Source organism: Diospyros lotus, chromosome 3, assembly GCF_014633365.1.
Source record: "Diospyros lotus cultivar Yz01 chromosome 3, ASM1463336v1, whole genome shotgun sequence".
NCBI classification, from domain to species: domain Eukaryota; kingdom Viridiplantae; phylum Streptophyta; class Magnoliopsida; order Ericales; family Ebenaceae; genus Diospyros; species Diospyros lotus.
In genome coordinates this window covers 39,686,930-39,704,758 of record NC_068340.1, presented here as the reverse complement: position 1 = coordinate 39,704,758, position 17,829 = coordinate 39,686,930, and the positions used below count along the sequence as shown (strand labels likewise).

Below are 17,829 nucleotides of genomic sequence, written 5' to 3'. Positions count from 1 at the left end.
AGGATGCTTGCACTAAAATAAAAATATGAGTGTAAGAAGAACTTGCCGTGATAATGGAATCCCAAAGAGAAAAAAAGCACCCAACTTGGATCTCTCCACTTGAAGCTTCAATGGACAACAAAAATGGAAAACAAGAAAAAAGAAAGAAGAAAAAATGAGAAGAAGAAGAAGAAGAAGAAATGAAAGTCACGAGAGAGAAAGACTGGGAAATGAAGAAGAAAGCAATTAAGGTGGCATGGAGAGATGAGGGGGAGGGAATGGCTTGCCAACCACTCTCCCCCTTGCTTTTACCAAATTACCCTCCACATAAACACACACACAAAAAATCTCATGCCCCTTGAGGACATTTCTCATCTCATTTTATTTTCTCTTCTATTTATTTAATTTTATCTTTCATAATTATACACATGCGACTAAGCCCAAATCAAAAAAAATCCACTCATATAAATACATAGGCCAAAGCCCAACTCACTAACTCAATCATAATGGCCCATTGGGCAACCCAATACATTTCATTTACTTAACTAAAATACCACACAACTTGCGCTTGGGCTTAACCCACTTTTAGTAGCCCAATCCACTCTAGCCCACTAAGTTGGACTTTTCAAACATTTTCATTTCCTTTATTTTTCCTCTTTTCATCAATTATGATAATAATATTTATAATTTTATTCACATAATTTACTTACATAAATTTGCCTCATAGAAATATTTTTTACATTTATTCTAATAGGGCAAAATTTCCAATGCTCAAAAATAAAATACCCATAATGTCTAGGCCCATTAACGGGTTGTTACACATATCACTCTCAAATTGATCAAATTTATCGAATACACATTGAATTGGATAAAATTGTCAGTTCAAATATTTGTTTATAAAAATAATATTTTCAAAAAAAGTTTACACGTAAACAGCCAATAGAATAAGTAATAAATTATTTTCATAAATATGAGACATATGTTGGCCCAAGTAATGAGCCAACGCCACGAGGGGAGTTGAATTAGATTTTTGAGATTTTTTACTTTAACCTCAAATACTAATATAAATTGTTTGTGGTGAATAAAATATGCAAATAATATAAATATAAATATGTTCATAAATTCCAACTCAATATAAACAAATATCAAGTAGCTCTTAGAATTTAAAGAGCAATGGAAGAGAGAAAAGTTAAACTCAGATTTATAGTAGTTCGGTTTCTCCTTAATTCTACATTCACTCCTCAATCTCCACTTGATATTTTAATCCACTAATTTCAATCTTCTTCGGTAAATATCAAACCTTTAAAAAGATCTTTTTTTGAATTTAAGATCACAACCCAATTTTTTTTTTTTTATGAATAAAGAATCACAACCTTCAACCTACTAGTTTTTCTCTTACTAAAAACTAGCAAATCTAATACTCAAGAGTTATACTTTAAACTTTTTAACACCCTGCTCAACAGAATGGTAGAAGTTTAACTCAAAAAGTTTCACAACCTTTCCCTTACAACAAATCTTCTCTAGGATAGATTTACAAATGAAATTCTAAAATTGACTAGGAAGACACTTGAAGCTCATATAAATGATTTTTCAATGGATTCTTATATTTCATGGTCTTTTTAAAGGCCAAAAGTCTTGTATTTATAGCCTTCAACCTTCATCACAGAAAATTAGTCGTTCGACATCAAAACGCAAAAAGATAATTTACAGAAAAGTAATTGTTAATAATTTTTCAAACATAAAACAGTCGATAATTTGTTTAAAATTTTAAAAACACAGTCAATAGTTTTTGTGAAGTGTAAAAGGCAATCAATAGTTTTTCTAGATTTGACAAAAATAGTCGACAATTTGATGAAATTAATTAATAATTTAAGAGAGACAATGGATAGTTTACTCTTTTTAATACTTATTAAAGTTTTGTAAAAATACTCATCATCAAAATTAAGTCAAAAACATAAAGATGAACTTTTTATTACAATATATAAGAAATTACAAAACAATATCTGCTCCAACAACCACGATGAAACCATGATCTACATAAAGATAAACTTTGACTTCATAAAAATACATATAAGAAAGCAATATCTTAAAAAAGATGGCATCACTCAATCTGCAGTTGACCTCTCAAACCTTTTGTGGATACAATTTATTATTAGAATTGTGATGATATATATACCATTCTTCATATCATCAATAAATTAAAAAAAAGCATGTCTCCAAATTTTTTTTAATAAAAGAGTCCCGCAGTTGCTTTACAATAACTTTTCACTTAATCAATTGCTATAAAATAAGCCCTTGTTGAATCATACTTTTCTATGTCACAATTGACTTATTTAAATAGCATTTCTGATTCTATTATATTACCAATAAATTTGTTATGTATGTGGTGAAATATTATCAATAAAATTAAAAAATATATAAATAAACAAATAAGTACATGTGAATACGACAATTATTTATAAAAATGTTGGGAGATAAATATTAAAATAATAGATAATATCATCATTAGATAATGGTTAAGTAACAATAAATGCATCTCATTTTCAATAAGTAAAAATATTAGGAGATACAAATGTATGAGACTTATCTTAGAACTTAAGAAATTTGAAATGGGAGAGCCTTCAAAATTATTGAAACTCAAGTCCAAATAACTTAGAAATTTCAGATTGAGCAACAAAAGTATAAGATTGCCCGTTAAATTTAGATTGAAAAGATCCAACCCAACCAGTCATATTATTGCAACACCTCTTGCAACAATCAGAGTCGTGAAGAATTAATCAAATCCCCTTTTCTCTGTTATTCCTCTCTCTTCTTCTCCTTCATTGGCCCACATGAGATATTTTACGTTTCTTCTACATTTTCCTTCCTTTATTGCTTTATATGTCTGCATTAATCAAATATCAAAATCACGGCAAATAAAGTGAAAATGAAAAAGAAAATTAAAGATGCCAAATGCATGCAATTTGAAAGGCCCTAGAGATATTTAAAAAAAAAGCTTAATACATAAGAGGATTTATGATCATTAAGAAATGTGGCTTTTGACTTCTCAACTAAAATTTTAACATATTTTTTCCTTCAACTATTTCTTTTCGTTATCTTATGTCCCCTTTCTTTACATGCCTATAACATATGTGCAATACATGCTTTAACGGAAACTAACACCAAGAACTTAAGTAACTAAATAATGATAATATGTCAAAATTTTAGTTGAGAGACTAAAGACCACATTTCTTAATAGTCTAGGAATCCGCTTATGTAAATTTTTGGCAATATAGATTGAAAATTATAAAATAAAAAAAAAAAACCTAAACTCTCAAATCTGTGACACTATCCACCACTACCTTTCCACTTGCTATCACCACCCCTCCAAGCCTATTATTGGATTCTGCCTTACTTGCCTCCACGAATTTCTCACCAACATCAACTATATCTCTAGCTGTCGTCATTGCCACAATTGAAACTCTAGGTACCACCGAGAAGAAAGGGAAAAGAAAAACAAGGGTGTTGTTGTTTGCAGATAGCTAGGGAGAGAAGAGTGGCTATGATAGTGGCGATGGCTAGCAAAAAGAACAAAAAAAAAAAAAGATAAAGATAGTGGTGGTGGTTTTATGACCAAGCGAAAAAGAATAAAGAAGAAAAGGAAGAGAGAAAAGGGGTTAGGGATTTGGGAAATTTGATATTTTTTTCTTATTTTTATGGTTATTCCAAGGGATGAGGTGTAAATATTTAGTTTGATGTGTATAAATTAATATAACATGTTAGAGAGTGTTAGTTTTAGTTATCGCTCCTAATTAAGTCATTAACTCTTAATTAGTTAATCAAAAGACTTAAGATGATGAAAAAAATGGTTGAAAGAGGGAGGAAATATGACAAAATTTTAGTTTATGGGTTAATTAAAGGTAACATTTCTTAATAGTATTAATTCCCTAAAATTTGCTTAGGTGTTATATTATTTGTCCTCTTCATATGCTTGTAATACATGTAATTCACTTTGTAATGGATACTAATGCTAAGGACTTAAGGTAACCCAAAAAATGGTTGAAAGAGAAAATATGCATGTCAAGAATTTTAGTTGAAATACTAAAGGTCATATTTTTTACTAGTTTAGTGATGGCCTTATGTATTAAGTCTTAAAAAAAAAAAATCTAAGAGATTTAAAATAAACTCAGTAGGCCTAAAAATAACTCGAGGGAAGTGTTTTTAAATTAGAGTAATGAGCTCAACGTAAAAGATATATTTATCTTAAAATTGATCCAAAAGCCCGAAACTAAATTCCAAATGAGCACAGACAAGAATATTAGCCCTTTATTGGAGAAAGAATGAAAATCGATTCAAATTCAACTGCAATGATGAGTCATATCTGACTATCTACATTGGAGGCCTACTCCTATTCTCACTTGTATATATTCAGACTCTTCTTTGGAATTCATGGAAATATTGAACATCCCATTCTTTTTGAGAAATTAAATATGTTGCTAATTACTTAGTGCACTTGGATCACTCTTATCCATTAGATTTTCATATGTTAGAGATCCTTCAAGTTGGCAGTGTGCCGGCTTCTAATGGTGATTAATTAGTTTGTGTTTTTATTTTAATGTACTATAAAAAAATAAAAAAAAAAACCCACTGTGAACCCTTTAAATCTCGTTCATGAAAAGCCAACCAACAGAGTCCCAAGTACCATTAGAAAACTATAATTAAGAGGTAGAAAGTTAAAAAAATAAATTACTTGACTTTTATCCTCCTTAGGTTATTATAAGATCAAATGGCATCCAGGGGTTATCCCAGAGTGTCAACCTGGCGACTCCTATACGCACCTCCATCAAGTTTGAGGCACTGTCTTGAAATCAAAACTAAGGAAAAACTCAGACCCTATTTAACCTCATCTTCTGTGCTCTGGGGCCAGCTGGGGGACACCGACGAGGGGGTGTAAACCCAAGATCAAATGGGACCCCTTACAAATAAAAATAAAATAGAGAAGGATGCCTGTTAATTGTTGCCACCATTGTCCAATGTTGTCCATAACGTTGATGCCTATTGAAAAAGATGGATGGTTCTCGAAAAGGACAATTTGCAATAAAAAAAAAAAAAAAAGGAGAGATAAGACTTATCTAACAAGGGCAAAATGGATATTTTCTTATGCAATAATTGAATAGCAGGGAAGATATTTGTCATTTTTTATATGTCAGTTTATGTCCTTCCGTCAAATTTTAGAGTTGATTAATATAATTTACCTTAATTATTATATGATTTTTTAAAAAAAAAACTAAAATAGAAGTGTTTGATAGCTATTTTTTTTTAAAGAAAAGAAAAAATTTATACTAAAAGAGCACCAAAGATCAATTTTTTTTTAAAAAAAAAAATTGTATTTTTTAATTTTTGTTTTAATAAAAGTTAATATTTCTCATATTTTTATACAAGTGTCATTAGTAATAAATATTTATCCCTTCTTCTGTGTAGTGTGTGATGCTGGATATCATACAACCTATTAATTATCATTATTAAAAAATAAGAATATTTATAGAAAAATAGTTTATAATCATAAAAAAAAAAAATTGTCATCTAATTTTAATAATATTTTTGTAGAAAAGTAAATGTTAATTTTCAATTACTAATCCATCATAATATGAAAGCAATGAAAGGCCTTTTTGTTCACTACTATCCTCTCACAAGAATAATTTATCATATAACCATTTCAAAAAAAAAAATAAAAGAAAAAAAAATGTAAACATAACCAAACAGATAATAGATGAGAAAATATTTGAAAAAATATTTGTATTGATACGACACATAATACAATATTTCAATACACAAATATCACTTCAAATATTGAAATGTCCAAATAACATTTCCAACGTATAAAACGGGTCACTTAACAAGCAAATTCTATCCAAACATTAGCAAAACCTATAAGTATGTTAAATTGAATATTATCTTCAAAATTAAAGAAAAAATGCTAACTCTTTGAAACCAACTCCAATTCCACATAATGCTTCACATAATGGTACAAGCATTTGGGTTTTCATCGCTGAAGAGCGCAGTGAGCCTCTCGACAGGTGCGTTAGGGCTGGGCAGTGCTTGAGCGACGTTCTTGACAAAGCCGGAGGGTGCCTTCTTGTCATAAGCTTGAGGGACATAAGGATAGTACACCAAATTGTAGGGCACATAGGGCCAAAACTCAGCCCTTTTTCCAGTGCTCTTTACTCTTTCTAACACCTTGTTGGGCTTCACGTACCCACTAACCATCACCCGGCTTTGCTTCCTGTTCACGTCGACGGATTTTACTCCTATTCTAAAAATTTTGGGTTAGCTACTCATCTACTATATCGAATGTTACTCTCAAATTTTGCACTTTGTAATAAACTGATAATTATACTTTAATTTTTGTCACCACAACCACTAAATTTTAATTTTTGTTATAATTTAATCATTCTTTTAATTTTTCATCAAATTTTTTTTTTGAGATCTAACATGGGTAGACATTAGTATATAAATTTCAAAATCACTTTATTATGGAATTTATGTTAATCTTAACATTAAATGATTTTTTGAGTTTATATTAATATATGTTACATTAGTTTTCATTAACAAATTTTGATAAAAAAAAATCAAAAGAATGACTAGATTATAACAAGAATTAAAGTTTAGCACTATGGTGATACAAATTAAAATACCATAATTAATTTGTTATGAAGTATAAAATTTAGAGAGTTGTGGTATAATTTACCCAAATGATATGATATATGGTAAAACTTGAATAGAAAGTCATATTTAAAAGAGATGAGATCAAAGATCACCTTAACGATAAGAGATTATAGTGGTCCACGACATATTTCTCTATGCTTATCTAGTGATGATATGTTTTGTGAGCTATTGCATGCAACTAACGAGTTTGGTAGTACATGGAAGAGAAGTGGTCACGAGTTTCATTGACAACAAAAAAGAAGAAAAAGAAAAATGCATTTAAAAATTTATGTAATATTAAAGTTAAAAAGAATTTTATAAGACAACTCTATAAAACTAGTTTTGTTGTATGGTATAAAATGTTAATAATACAAATTTGAAAGAAGAAGAATAGAGACTTATGTGACAAAATGAATGAAATTAAATAAATATTTAGCAAAAAATTAAAAAAAAATGATAGAATACTCTTAAACATGTTATGATATATGAACTTGCAGAAAATAAAATCATTAATAGAAATAATTGACAACTTAAACTTATTTAGCCAAATCTATATAATAAAATTAGAATTTAATATATGATTATTATTATTATTATGGAGCCAAAACTCTAAGTAATAAAAATAATATCATAAAGAGATAAAAGCTTTATAAAAAATAACGTAGATTAATTTGTTGGTCCTTATGTGGATTGAAAAGATGAAGCCACTTATAATAACAAAATCTTTTATATTATGCAATAATATTTAGTATATTATACTGCACGACTAATAAATATAAATATATAATACATTAATACAAGATTGTCACACTAATTGCTCCTCCTGAATATCTGGATAGTATTTTAAAAAAAAATAATTATTATAAATTAAGATATTACTTTCCATTAGCTAATGAATGGTTGATAAAATAAAGACTGATAAGGACGCTCCATTTATTATGGAAGCTGACTAAACATTCAAGTTGGTTCAATCATTTCAAGTGTCTGTTTTTTGTTTGTTGGGACTTTGGCTGCATTTATTGCATTCTTTTCTCTAGAAAGGCTGCCACTAATTTAATTTAGCATAACAACGGTCCTTGTCCTAATTTTGGGTTATTTGACGTAAGTTTGGATCTAGTTGATGGTGTGCAAATGATATTTTTTACCTAAATTTTTGCGAGGTCATGCTCGTTATGATGCAGGATGGGGCTTATGTGCCCTTTTGCATCGTGTGTGGTTGATGATGTACTTCATCCACCACCTGCCAAGTGTAGAGTTTTGTTTTATTTTTTTTTATTTGGTTAACACATCATTACAAATGTTTTCTGCTATTCAATCTCACGATTCCAATAGAAGATGTAAATCAAGGAACCTAATAATTAGTTTCTATTCCTAGTCTCTTTTCGCTGACGTGAGGACGATCTAATATTCTTTCAATTTTTATGATGATCCTTAATTGCTGAGTTTTTTTTCTTATCCAGGGGTCAAACACGGAACCCAAATGTCCAAAAAGTAACACTCCAACGATTCTTCTTTTATCAATTGATCTCCATCTCGAGGTGTAGTGTTTTGTTTTGTTCATATAGGTGGAGTGGTTTGGATGATTTTAGATATCTCATGTTAAAAAAATATTATTAATAATAATAAGTTAAGGTTGTGTTAGTAGCCCTCTTATGGGTACTAGTTAAGTCGAAGTTTTATATATCCCCTTTTATAAATAATAATAATAATAATAATAATATTAAGATGGGGAGAGAGAACTACATCTACCAATGGAAATTTATCTCACAACCACTTTTAAGAACTCAGATTGAAGTCTTCAAGTTTCATGAATGATACTCCCTACAAATGTTTTAAAATATTTAATCTCATAACCACTTTAAGAACTTTAATGTTTGTCTAAATTTTGACTTAAAAAATATACAAATTAGACTACAAGTGTGTGTGTGTATATATATATATATATATAGAGAGAGAGAGAGAGAGAGAGAACCTTTCATGGAGGAAACAGCATGTTTAACTCGTCGTTCACAGCCATCACAGTCCATTTTCACTTTGATCTCAACCGTCTGAAAATTAAGAATGAAATTAATTAACTAAGCAAAACCCGCCCCCAAAATGTAATTTAGAACCAATACGTACTGTGGGAGAAGAACAAGTAAGCCATCCAATGAAACCACGGAGAAGAAGAAGAAGAAGAAGAAGAAGAAGAAGAAAAAGGGTATCTACCTGCATAACTTTGTTCTTGCTTTTCCTTGTGTTTACAGTGCACAAGTTCGAAAGATGATCCAGGTAACCCATTTTCAGAGAGAGAGAGAGAGAGAGAGAGAGAGGGAGGTGGGCTGATATTGGATTGGCTACGAATCATATATATACACATACACGAGGTGTATATAAAGAGCTTCCATGGGGAAGGAGTAGATGTTATTTTACTAGCTATTAATAGTTAAGATATAATAAATGTGTTTTATTTTTATATATTATTTATTTATTATACTTTAATTTTAATTATAAAATATTTTTATTAATTGATAATAATATATTAAATTTTGTGACGTGTCATTAATTAATAATAATATTTTTTTACTTGAAAATAAAGTGTACTAAATTAATATTATTTAAAAACTACATTACCCGTATGAGTAGTGATTAGCGTTATTTTTATTATTTTCATATAATTTTTAGCTAAAAGGTGTCATTAAGTATTATATTATATTATATTATATTGTGGCTAAGTTATATTTAATTTGATAAGTTATCAATAATTTTGATCTTAGTTTTTCTAGTATAATGTTTAATATGTTATACTATTAGGTAAATTTTACCTCAATTCTCAAAATATAATTTGAGTTATTTTATAAGAAATTATTGTGATTTAAATTTAGCATTTTGTTGAGAAAAATGTGATGAGTTGGATGAAAACTTTGATTTGCCGATGCTTATTTAATGATGGAACAGGAGATATTACTTTAACACTAACTAATCAAGCATTTTGAAAGAATAAATTATGCAAGGGTTCGAATAAATAATGGTGTTATAAATTTAAGTGAAAGAAAACGTTAGTCGACAAATATAGTGTTAAATTATTTTTTTTAGTTTATTAATTTATTGATTATACATATTAAATATATTACTATCAAAAAAATTTATTTATTTTATTTTAACTTGCATCCAAAAATATGATTAATTCTAATCTTCTTTTATCAAAATTAATTAGTTTTACTCTTCTTTTGTAAAGATTAAGGTACAACGCAAGGGAACGTATTGCCCCCTAACAAATTAAGTGATATTGAATTGGTGAGTTTCACTATTTTTTTAATTTAATTAGGTTCTAGAAGACTTCTTATACCTTCAATTGGGGAAGAATTTAGATGTAATTTATCAATATTGTTTTATATAAAAAATTTCAAACAATATTATATGGAAGAATTAAATGCCACGACTATCAATCATGTCAATTGGGCAAGGAATAGAGGTTTCATATTGACATCGACTTATGTGCCCTAATCCTGCCAGAGAAGGCAAAAATATCAGGCTAATTAAAAGGGTATTTTGGGTTTTTTGATTGGGCCGCCGCCAATGAGTACCAGAAGATCATGCCCTGTTCAAGTTATCTCCCCCTTTTAATTTTGGTTTTAATCAAAAGGGTATTTTGGGTTTGTAGTTTAACGTATATAATATAATATAATATACATTAAACTATGCAGGAGTTCATTAGTAACGCTCTTAATGATTTTTCATAAATAAATATTATATTATATAAATACCATTTTCAAAAAATTTATTATCCATTTTTATGAATTATTTTTTAGCTATAGCTACTATTTATAAATATAACTTGTAGATTATTTCTTAAAATAACTACAAATTCCATAAAAAGAACTAAAAATATTCCCAAAAAAGACCTAAAAAATTTCATAAAAAATATTTAAAGATAATAGGAAAATACCTAAATTTCATAAAAGACCTAAAAATAAAAAAAGACCTAAATAAAATATATAAAATGAAATTTTGGTTTTTTTATGAAATATAAAATGAAATTTGTGTTTTTTTATTATTTTTGGTCCTCTAATAAAATTTGTAGGTCTTTTGATGAAATTTAGGTTTTTTTAAAAAAATATTTTAAGGCTTTTTTAATGAAATTTAGGTCCTTTTTTTTTTGCATATTTTTAGGTCTTTTATGAATTTTTTTTAGGTATTTTTAAGAAATTTTGGTCTTTTCTAAATATTTTTAGCTCTTTTATGAAATTTGTATATCTTTTTATAAAATTTATGCTTTTTATTTTTTTAGGTATTTTTATAAAATTTTTAGATCTTTTATGAAATTTAGCTGATTTATTGAATACTTTTATGTCTTTTTATGAAATTTAGGTTTTTTTTATTAAATTTGTTCATTTTTTATATCATGGACCAAATTTTAATTTTTTTAAATATTATTGAGGGTTCAAATATTATATTTATGTATTAAAGTTAATTCGACGTGCCTCTCTAACTATTTTTTTTTTTTTTGTGACGTGACATTTTACGTAGTGTAGATGATAGTTTTGTTCACTCTTAGTTACAATAATTGTTAGACCGAGAGGTGCTATGGCACACACCAAGGGAGGGGGTGAATTGGTTATTTTAAAAACTTGATAGAATTTTGAAATCCTTTTGATGGAAATTTTGATGCAAGTGAGAATTATTGAAATGATTGAAATAATAAATGAAATAAAAGTACAAACAAGATATGAACACAAGAATTTATAGTAGTTCGGCTTAACCCAAGTCTAATCCACTATCTTAACTCCTCAATAAGGATTTTTAAAACAATATACTATCAACCCCTTACTCAACCCGAGTAGGTCCTCTAGTCCTTGACTAGAAAATTTACAAACCTCCCAATCAAATGAGCCCTCTAGCTACACAAGATAGGAAATACAAAAAATGTATAATTGGAGAGAATCTAAGAGATTAATCTCTTAGTTACAATGTCTCTAAAAAATGATACAAGTCTTAAATGAATGTATACAAATTAAGATCATAGCTTTGAAGAGAGAAAATAGAAGCACAGTGAATGTAAATAGAAACGAGTATAAAATGTAAGTTCAATTCAATTCGTTCCCATCCATTAGCCTTCTTTTGATCTCCTTGATATGAATATGTAAGCATCCCAAGAGTCTTGCCCAAAATTAGCCGTCATTGAGCCGTTGGAGAATGAGAAACTAGCCGTTGGAGATTGAAAAATTAGCCGTTATAAGTTTATGAGAAACAAATAGTCGACAGACAAAATAGGTTAGTCGACTATCTTCTAACATAAATTACCCATAGTCGACAAACACATTCACATAGTCGACAGATACAAAAATATGAAGAAGATTTTGAAAATCATATACAAACATAGTCGACAGAAGAAAAATCATAGTCGACTATCCTTATATAATAGTCGATAGAATGAAAAATAGTCAACAGAAGCCATTTATAGTCAACAGATTATACAAGCATAGTCGACTATCTTTAAGCATAGTCGACAGCACTAAACTACATAGTCAACTATTCATTTTGAAAAAATCTGAACACTTAACTGATAATCATGAAGAAGCACACTTGATTGATACAAAACATCACAAGATATTTACATTTCTTTAGTTTAAGTAAATGTCCTCATTTTATTTAATTTATATTTTACTTTCAATTTACTTTAATACATAAATGTAAATAAGAAAGTACCTCCCATTTGGATTCAATAAAAATATCTAAAAAATCAAAATTCATAAGAATAAGAAAATGGAATTTGGGTTTTAATATAAACTTAGGATTTTGCGATTTTACCACCTCCAATATATATACTTTTTATTTCTTGAAAAATTCGTTAAAAATCATTTTATCACTAATGAATATTAGTTATTGAATTACTGGGAGTTGGTTTTCTAAAAAGAAAACACTTTCATATATATCTTCTTATAAGGTGCTAACCTTCCAGACTTAGAAAAATATGACTTTGAAATCTCGATACTTAAAATTCATTTGATTTTCATTCTCATGAAGTAATACTTGACATATATTGAAAACCAAAACCTTAATTCATAACTTAGGGATTAAATAAAATATTATTTTTTATCATCAAAACTAAGTATATAAAAGTAAAACAACAATAATGACTTAAAATAATAATTTTTAATAATTAAGGTATCAAATCTTGATATTTTATACTTTAGAAACCCAATGCAATATTTTTTAATTGTTAAAAGATCAGTGTATGTATTAAGTCTTATATTTTTATTATGTATTAGATAAATTTATTACACTCACACAGATTGCTTGTTTTTTATAATTAGGGTTTGAATACAATCTGGTGCATTATTGAGGCAAGGATGTGATGGGTGCTAAAGCAACGCTGAATTTATCATATCTATTAATTTGTGTTTCTCATTTATTTCAAAATTTGTTATTTTATGTGGTACTCTGTTCTTGGAGAAGTTATTGCATATGCTGTCTTGATTGAGATTCTCAATTGTGGCACAAAGTATAACATATAATGTAATATTATTTACATATTAAAATGTAATTTTCTCAGGAAACTTATGTATATCAATGTTCTAGATTTATATTAATATGACATAAAATATAATATATTAATGTATAAATATTATTAAAAATATTATAATTGAGTGTTCAAATAGCATCTATAAGATATATATATATATATGATTTTGTTAACTATTACTTTTAAAGCACTCATTAAAATGCATTTAATATACTTATGTACGTGCTTTGGAGGTGGAGTGTCCAAAGTATAGTTGCGTTATTGAAAGAATGAAAGGAATTGCTCAATGCAGGTTTTAGTTTCGATCTTTATGCGGCCCTCCTCCAACAATCATTAAGCTCAATACAGGTTTTAATATATCGGGATGGGCGTTCTTGTGCAATTCTTAGTGTTCATGCCCTTAATTATATTAGAGGAGGTAAATCAAAGGTTAAAACTTTAGTTCTCGCGCATGACGAGAATCGAACTCGTAACCCACCGAATTGATACTGGTATATTACTCATTCAATTGCTTGACCTATACCCTAAGGGCCAAATTTTAATATCTTTATATCTTATTAGAAGGGAAATGTATTTCAATTTTAAGAGAATTTTATTGGATTGGATTTCTCAGTTCAAATTGACACTTCTAGATGAACAAATATTTGAACATTTAAATTTTGACACTTATATAGTGACATTTGTATTAATATATTGTATCATATCTTATATTAATGTAAATGTACTAAACATCATTGGAAAACGTTAAATTTAAGTGTTTAAATAATTTTTCGATCCCCACTTAGAAATAAAATTTCTTAATTGTCGATAAAAAAATAAATGAATAAAAAAATAAATAATATATCAGATTGGCACAAATATTAGAGAAAACAAGAAGAAACCAAGCCCCACAAACAAAAACAACCCAAAACTTGTAAAAGTATCAGATTGGCACAAAGAGAACAAGTCCATAACTGATTTTCTTTTTCTATGAATATAAATACATTTTAATAAACATCGCAAGAGTTGAATTTAGAATTTAAGAATTTTAAACTTGAATTTAGAATTTAAGAATTTTAAAGTTCTAATTTACTATTAATTAGCCAATGCTTCATTAAGTGGTTGAAATTGACGTTGCCCCAAGTTGTTCTGTGAATTGAACCCAAAGTTTTGACAAATAACGCTTGGCCCAAGGGTCCTCCTATTGATCCAACGAACCAATTCCGAACAATGATAGCTCAATTACAATTACGCCCAAAGGCAAAGCTGAATGCTTTATTTAGATTAAAAGGATTTGGGCTTCATTTTGAATGTTCATTTGGGCCCAGACCAATAGTAATCAATCTAAACCAAACTGCCTATATAAAGTACAGCAAAGGCACATTGATTAGGGAAACTTTCGTTGAGCTTCAAGATAGTATTTAGTTCTCTTTTTTCCTATTCTAAAGAAACCAAAATAGGCAAATTGATTTACAGTAAATGCGAGCAATAAGAGTATTTTTATTTTATTTTTTGCTAGAATTTTATTAAAATCACTTCAAGCAATACATTAAGAAAGATAACATCATTCAATCTCTATCAATTGACCTCTCAAATTTTCTATGCATCCAATTCATTGTTAGAATTGCGATGACATACATGTGGTTCTTTATGTTATCAACAAACTGAAAATAAGCATGTCTCCAAATTTTCTTCAATAAAAGAGTCCCACAAACTCCCCAAAAACCAATGATGAATCCAAGTATCATGCTAATATAAAACCAAAACATCTCAGACTCTTTAACATCTTTACGAATTGCAAATGTTGTTTTTGGATAGTTATGTTGATCAGTGCAATTTATCTTGAGAGGAGCCCCACAAAGTCTTGGATTGCCCGTGAATCTAGATTCATTAAAGCTTTGGAGTTGAGTGCTTGTAGGGACCCTTCTAGACAAGTTGTTGAACGACAAGTTCAAGTCACTAAGAGATGTCAAGGTTGAGATGCTTTGAGGAATTTCACCCGAAAGATGGTTTCTTGAGACATCAAGAGACTCTAACATTTTCATATTTCCAAGTTTCTCCGGCAACTTTCCAACGAATTGATTATGAGATAAATTCAAAAAGTGTAATCCTGCAAGACTTGATATTTCAGAAGGAATTGATCCAGACAAGTTGTTACTTGAAAGATCTATACTCCTGACAAGTGATAGGATCTCTTTGTACTCCCATTTCCTTCCTTTTGTGACCAATGAAAGTCCTTCCTCATATGTTTTTTTACCGTAATAAATAAAAGTGCCAAAGTTTAATTTACTTGTGGCAACCATCTCAGTGATATGACTAAGGCATTCTGGAATGCATCCAACTAGGTTATTATTGCCAAGATCAAGTATTATAAGAGAAGAAAGGTGGCATATATCCGGTGAAATGCTATCAGTAAATCTATTTGAATTTAAGCTGAGAATTGACAGATTTGTAATATGTCCCAACCAACTTGGTACAGTTCCTGTCAATTCATTTCCACCCAAATTCATGAGACCCAAAAATTGACAATTCTTCAATGATGAAGGTATACATCCAAGTAACTTATTGTTATGCAACTGCAACGATTGAAGCTTGGATAAAGAACCCATTGAGATGGGAATTTCACCAGACAAATTGTTGTTTCCCAAGTTGACATGGATCAAGGATTGCCAATTCATCCAACAATGAGGAAGTTTACCCGACAGAAGGTTATATGAAGCATCCAAAAGTTCTAATGTATTTTGGTTATTTTCCTTTTGGCAAAGGACAGTGGAAATAGGTCCTGAAAAATTATTATTTGCAATATTAAAAAATTGAACATTTGAACCGAGATGTGGTAGTTTGCCTCTAAATCTGTTAGAGCTAATATCAATCATAGTGGAATTTAGAATAACTGAGGTTAAGTCACCATCAATCTGGTTCTGTGAAATATCAATATAGTCGATGCCTAAAGCCAAATCCCAAAACCAGTGTGGAATTGTATCTGATATCCCAATTTTGGAAATGTCTAAATCGAAAAGAGATGTTTGTGTTTTTAGCCATGAAGGAAAATTTGGACCCATTTTGCAAGAACTAACTGAAAGGATTCCCAATTGAAAAGATGGAACCCAAGTGGAGCTGATGTTGTAGGAGAAAAAGTTGCCAGACAAATAGAGAGCCCTTAGTTTTGAGAGTTTAGAAAGATTAGCCTCTGTAATAATGCCTTCTAGGGAATTATTACTAATAGCCAAGGTCTCTAAATTTGAGAGAACCCAAATGCTCTTTGGAAGAGTTCCATCCAATTGATTTCCGGAGAGAGATAATTCATCTAAGGATGATAAGTTACCAAGAGATTCAGGAATTGGACCACTCAATTTATTCACACCCAAATCAAGGTCTTGAAGATGTTTGAATTGCCCGACCTCATATGGTATAAAACCATACAAAGAGCTTTTTATGATGTGAAGAGTTTGAAGGCTACTAAGGTTGAATAACCACTTTGGTATCTCACAATTGAAATTATTAAAAGAAAGATCAAGGATCGTAAGAGACGTAAAATTGACATGTTTAAGTGAGGGAGTCATACTTTCAAGTTGGCAACTAATCAAATGTAATTTTAGAAGGTTAGGAAGGCTGCTCACCTCTCGAACCCAATCAACTTCCCTACTGAGGTCGATTCCACCCAAGTTAAGATATTCCAAAGCACGAAGATGAGCAATCCAGTTGAGATTGTCTGCATGTAGCCCATAGTTCCCTATATCAAGGTAACGAATGTTGGATAGATTTTGAAGCTGATGAGGAATCAACCCCTCAAATCCAGCATCAAAGAGATACAGATGTACGAGACTTGTCATAGAACCTAAGAAACTTGGAATGGGAGAGCCTCCAAAATTATTGCCACTCAAATCCAAATAATTTAGAAATTTCAGATCTAACAATGAAGGTGTAAGATTGCCCATTAAATGTAGATTGGAAAGATGCAGTTCAATGACTCGACCGGTCATGTTGTCGCAATAAACACCTGTCCAATTGCAACAATCGGAGTTGGGACCATCGAGAGACCAGGAAGACAGGGCGCCTGGAGGATCAGAAGAGAGAGGTTGCTTGAAAGCCAAAAGGGCTTGCTTTTCCTTCTGATTGCAACTCACACCTCCACTACTGGCTGTTGCACACACAGACCAAACCAACACAAACACTGCCAGTGTCCGCATTATGAAAAGCAAAGGGAGAGATAAGAGAGTGGACAATATGATGTTTGCTTGCCTTCTAGCAGCCTCGTACGTAGAAGTATATATATATATATATAAACTAATAAGGTCACATAAGTTAAAAAATATATTTAATTTTGTTTTTTAATTTTATAAATTAATATTTGTATGAAAATGAAATGTGAGTGTCATCTTTGTTTGTGTGTAGAGATGATTAATTTAAAAAGGATAAAGAAAGTTATCAATGCAAAATTATATTAGATTTTTGAAATAAATAGTATAACTTTTGGAACAAATTATATTAGAATTGTGAAAAATTAAATTAGTTTTTCAAAAAATATCTCTATAGAAATAGAAAATTAGAAAAATAAAGGCAAAAAATTAAAATTAAAAATAAAAATGAAAAATATTCTCATTTAATATTTAATTCTTGATATGAAAAAAAGGACCACATTTGATAAAACATAACCTAAATTTCCTAAAAACAACTAACAA

At 29.3% G+C, this 17,829-nt stretch overlaps 2 protein-coding genes across 13 annotated transcripts in view; both read right to left on the bottom strand.

The window, feature by feature from the left end:
• LOC127797295 (heavy metal-associated isoprenylated plant protein 21-like) overlaps nt 1-9,006 on the bottom strand; it is a 65,676-nt gene extending 56,670 nt beyond the window's left edge. Inside the window, exons 1-3 of one of the 9 annotated variants that reach the window (XR_008022176.1) lie at nt 8,872-8,943; nt 8,636-8,711; nt 2,501-2,863 (exon numbers count right to left, since the gene is read on the bottom strand). Coding sequence is in view for 5 of the 9 variants with exons in the window: in XM_052330080.1 (XP_052186040.1) it covers nt 5,974-6,266; nt 8,636-8,711; nt 8,785-8,943 (528 nt within the window). In the remaining 4 variants the exon portion in view is untranslated. Of the gene's footprint in view, nt 1-2,500; nt 2,864-5,781; nt 6,272-8,635; nt 8,712-8,784 lie in introns of those variants that run through there. The other 8 variants (XM_052330082.1, XM_052330080.1, XR_008022175.1 and 5 more) reach the window with 8 other exon arrangements.
• A 2,419-nt stretch (nt 9,007-11,425) lies between these two features.
• Nucleotides 11,426-17,388, bottom strand: LOC127797288 (receptor-like protein EIX2). 4 transcript variants are annotated; one of them, XM_052330058.1, is made up of 2 exons: nt 16,768-17,388; nt 11,426-11,846 (listed from the first exon to the last, which is right to left on the bottom strand). In XM_052330058.1, exons 1-2 carry the CDS (start codon nt 17,335-17,337, stop codon nt 11,814-11,816), a joined length of 603 nt encoding a protein of 200 aa, XP_052186018.1. In that variant the 5' UTR covers nt 17,338-17,388; the 3' UTR covers nt 11,426-11,813. The 4 variants fall into 4 exon arrangements, with proteins under 4 accessions (XP_052186018.1, XP_052186016.1, XP_052186015.1 ...); XM_052330056.1 differs by lacking the exon at nt 11,426-11,846 and adding an exon at nt 14,164-14,505; XM_052330055.1 differs by lacking the exon at nt 11,426-11,846 and adding an exon at nt 14,538-15,929 and having other exon boundaries at nt 16,768-16,915.
• Nucleotides 17,389-17,829: the final 441 nt, after the last annotated feature.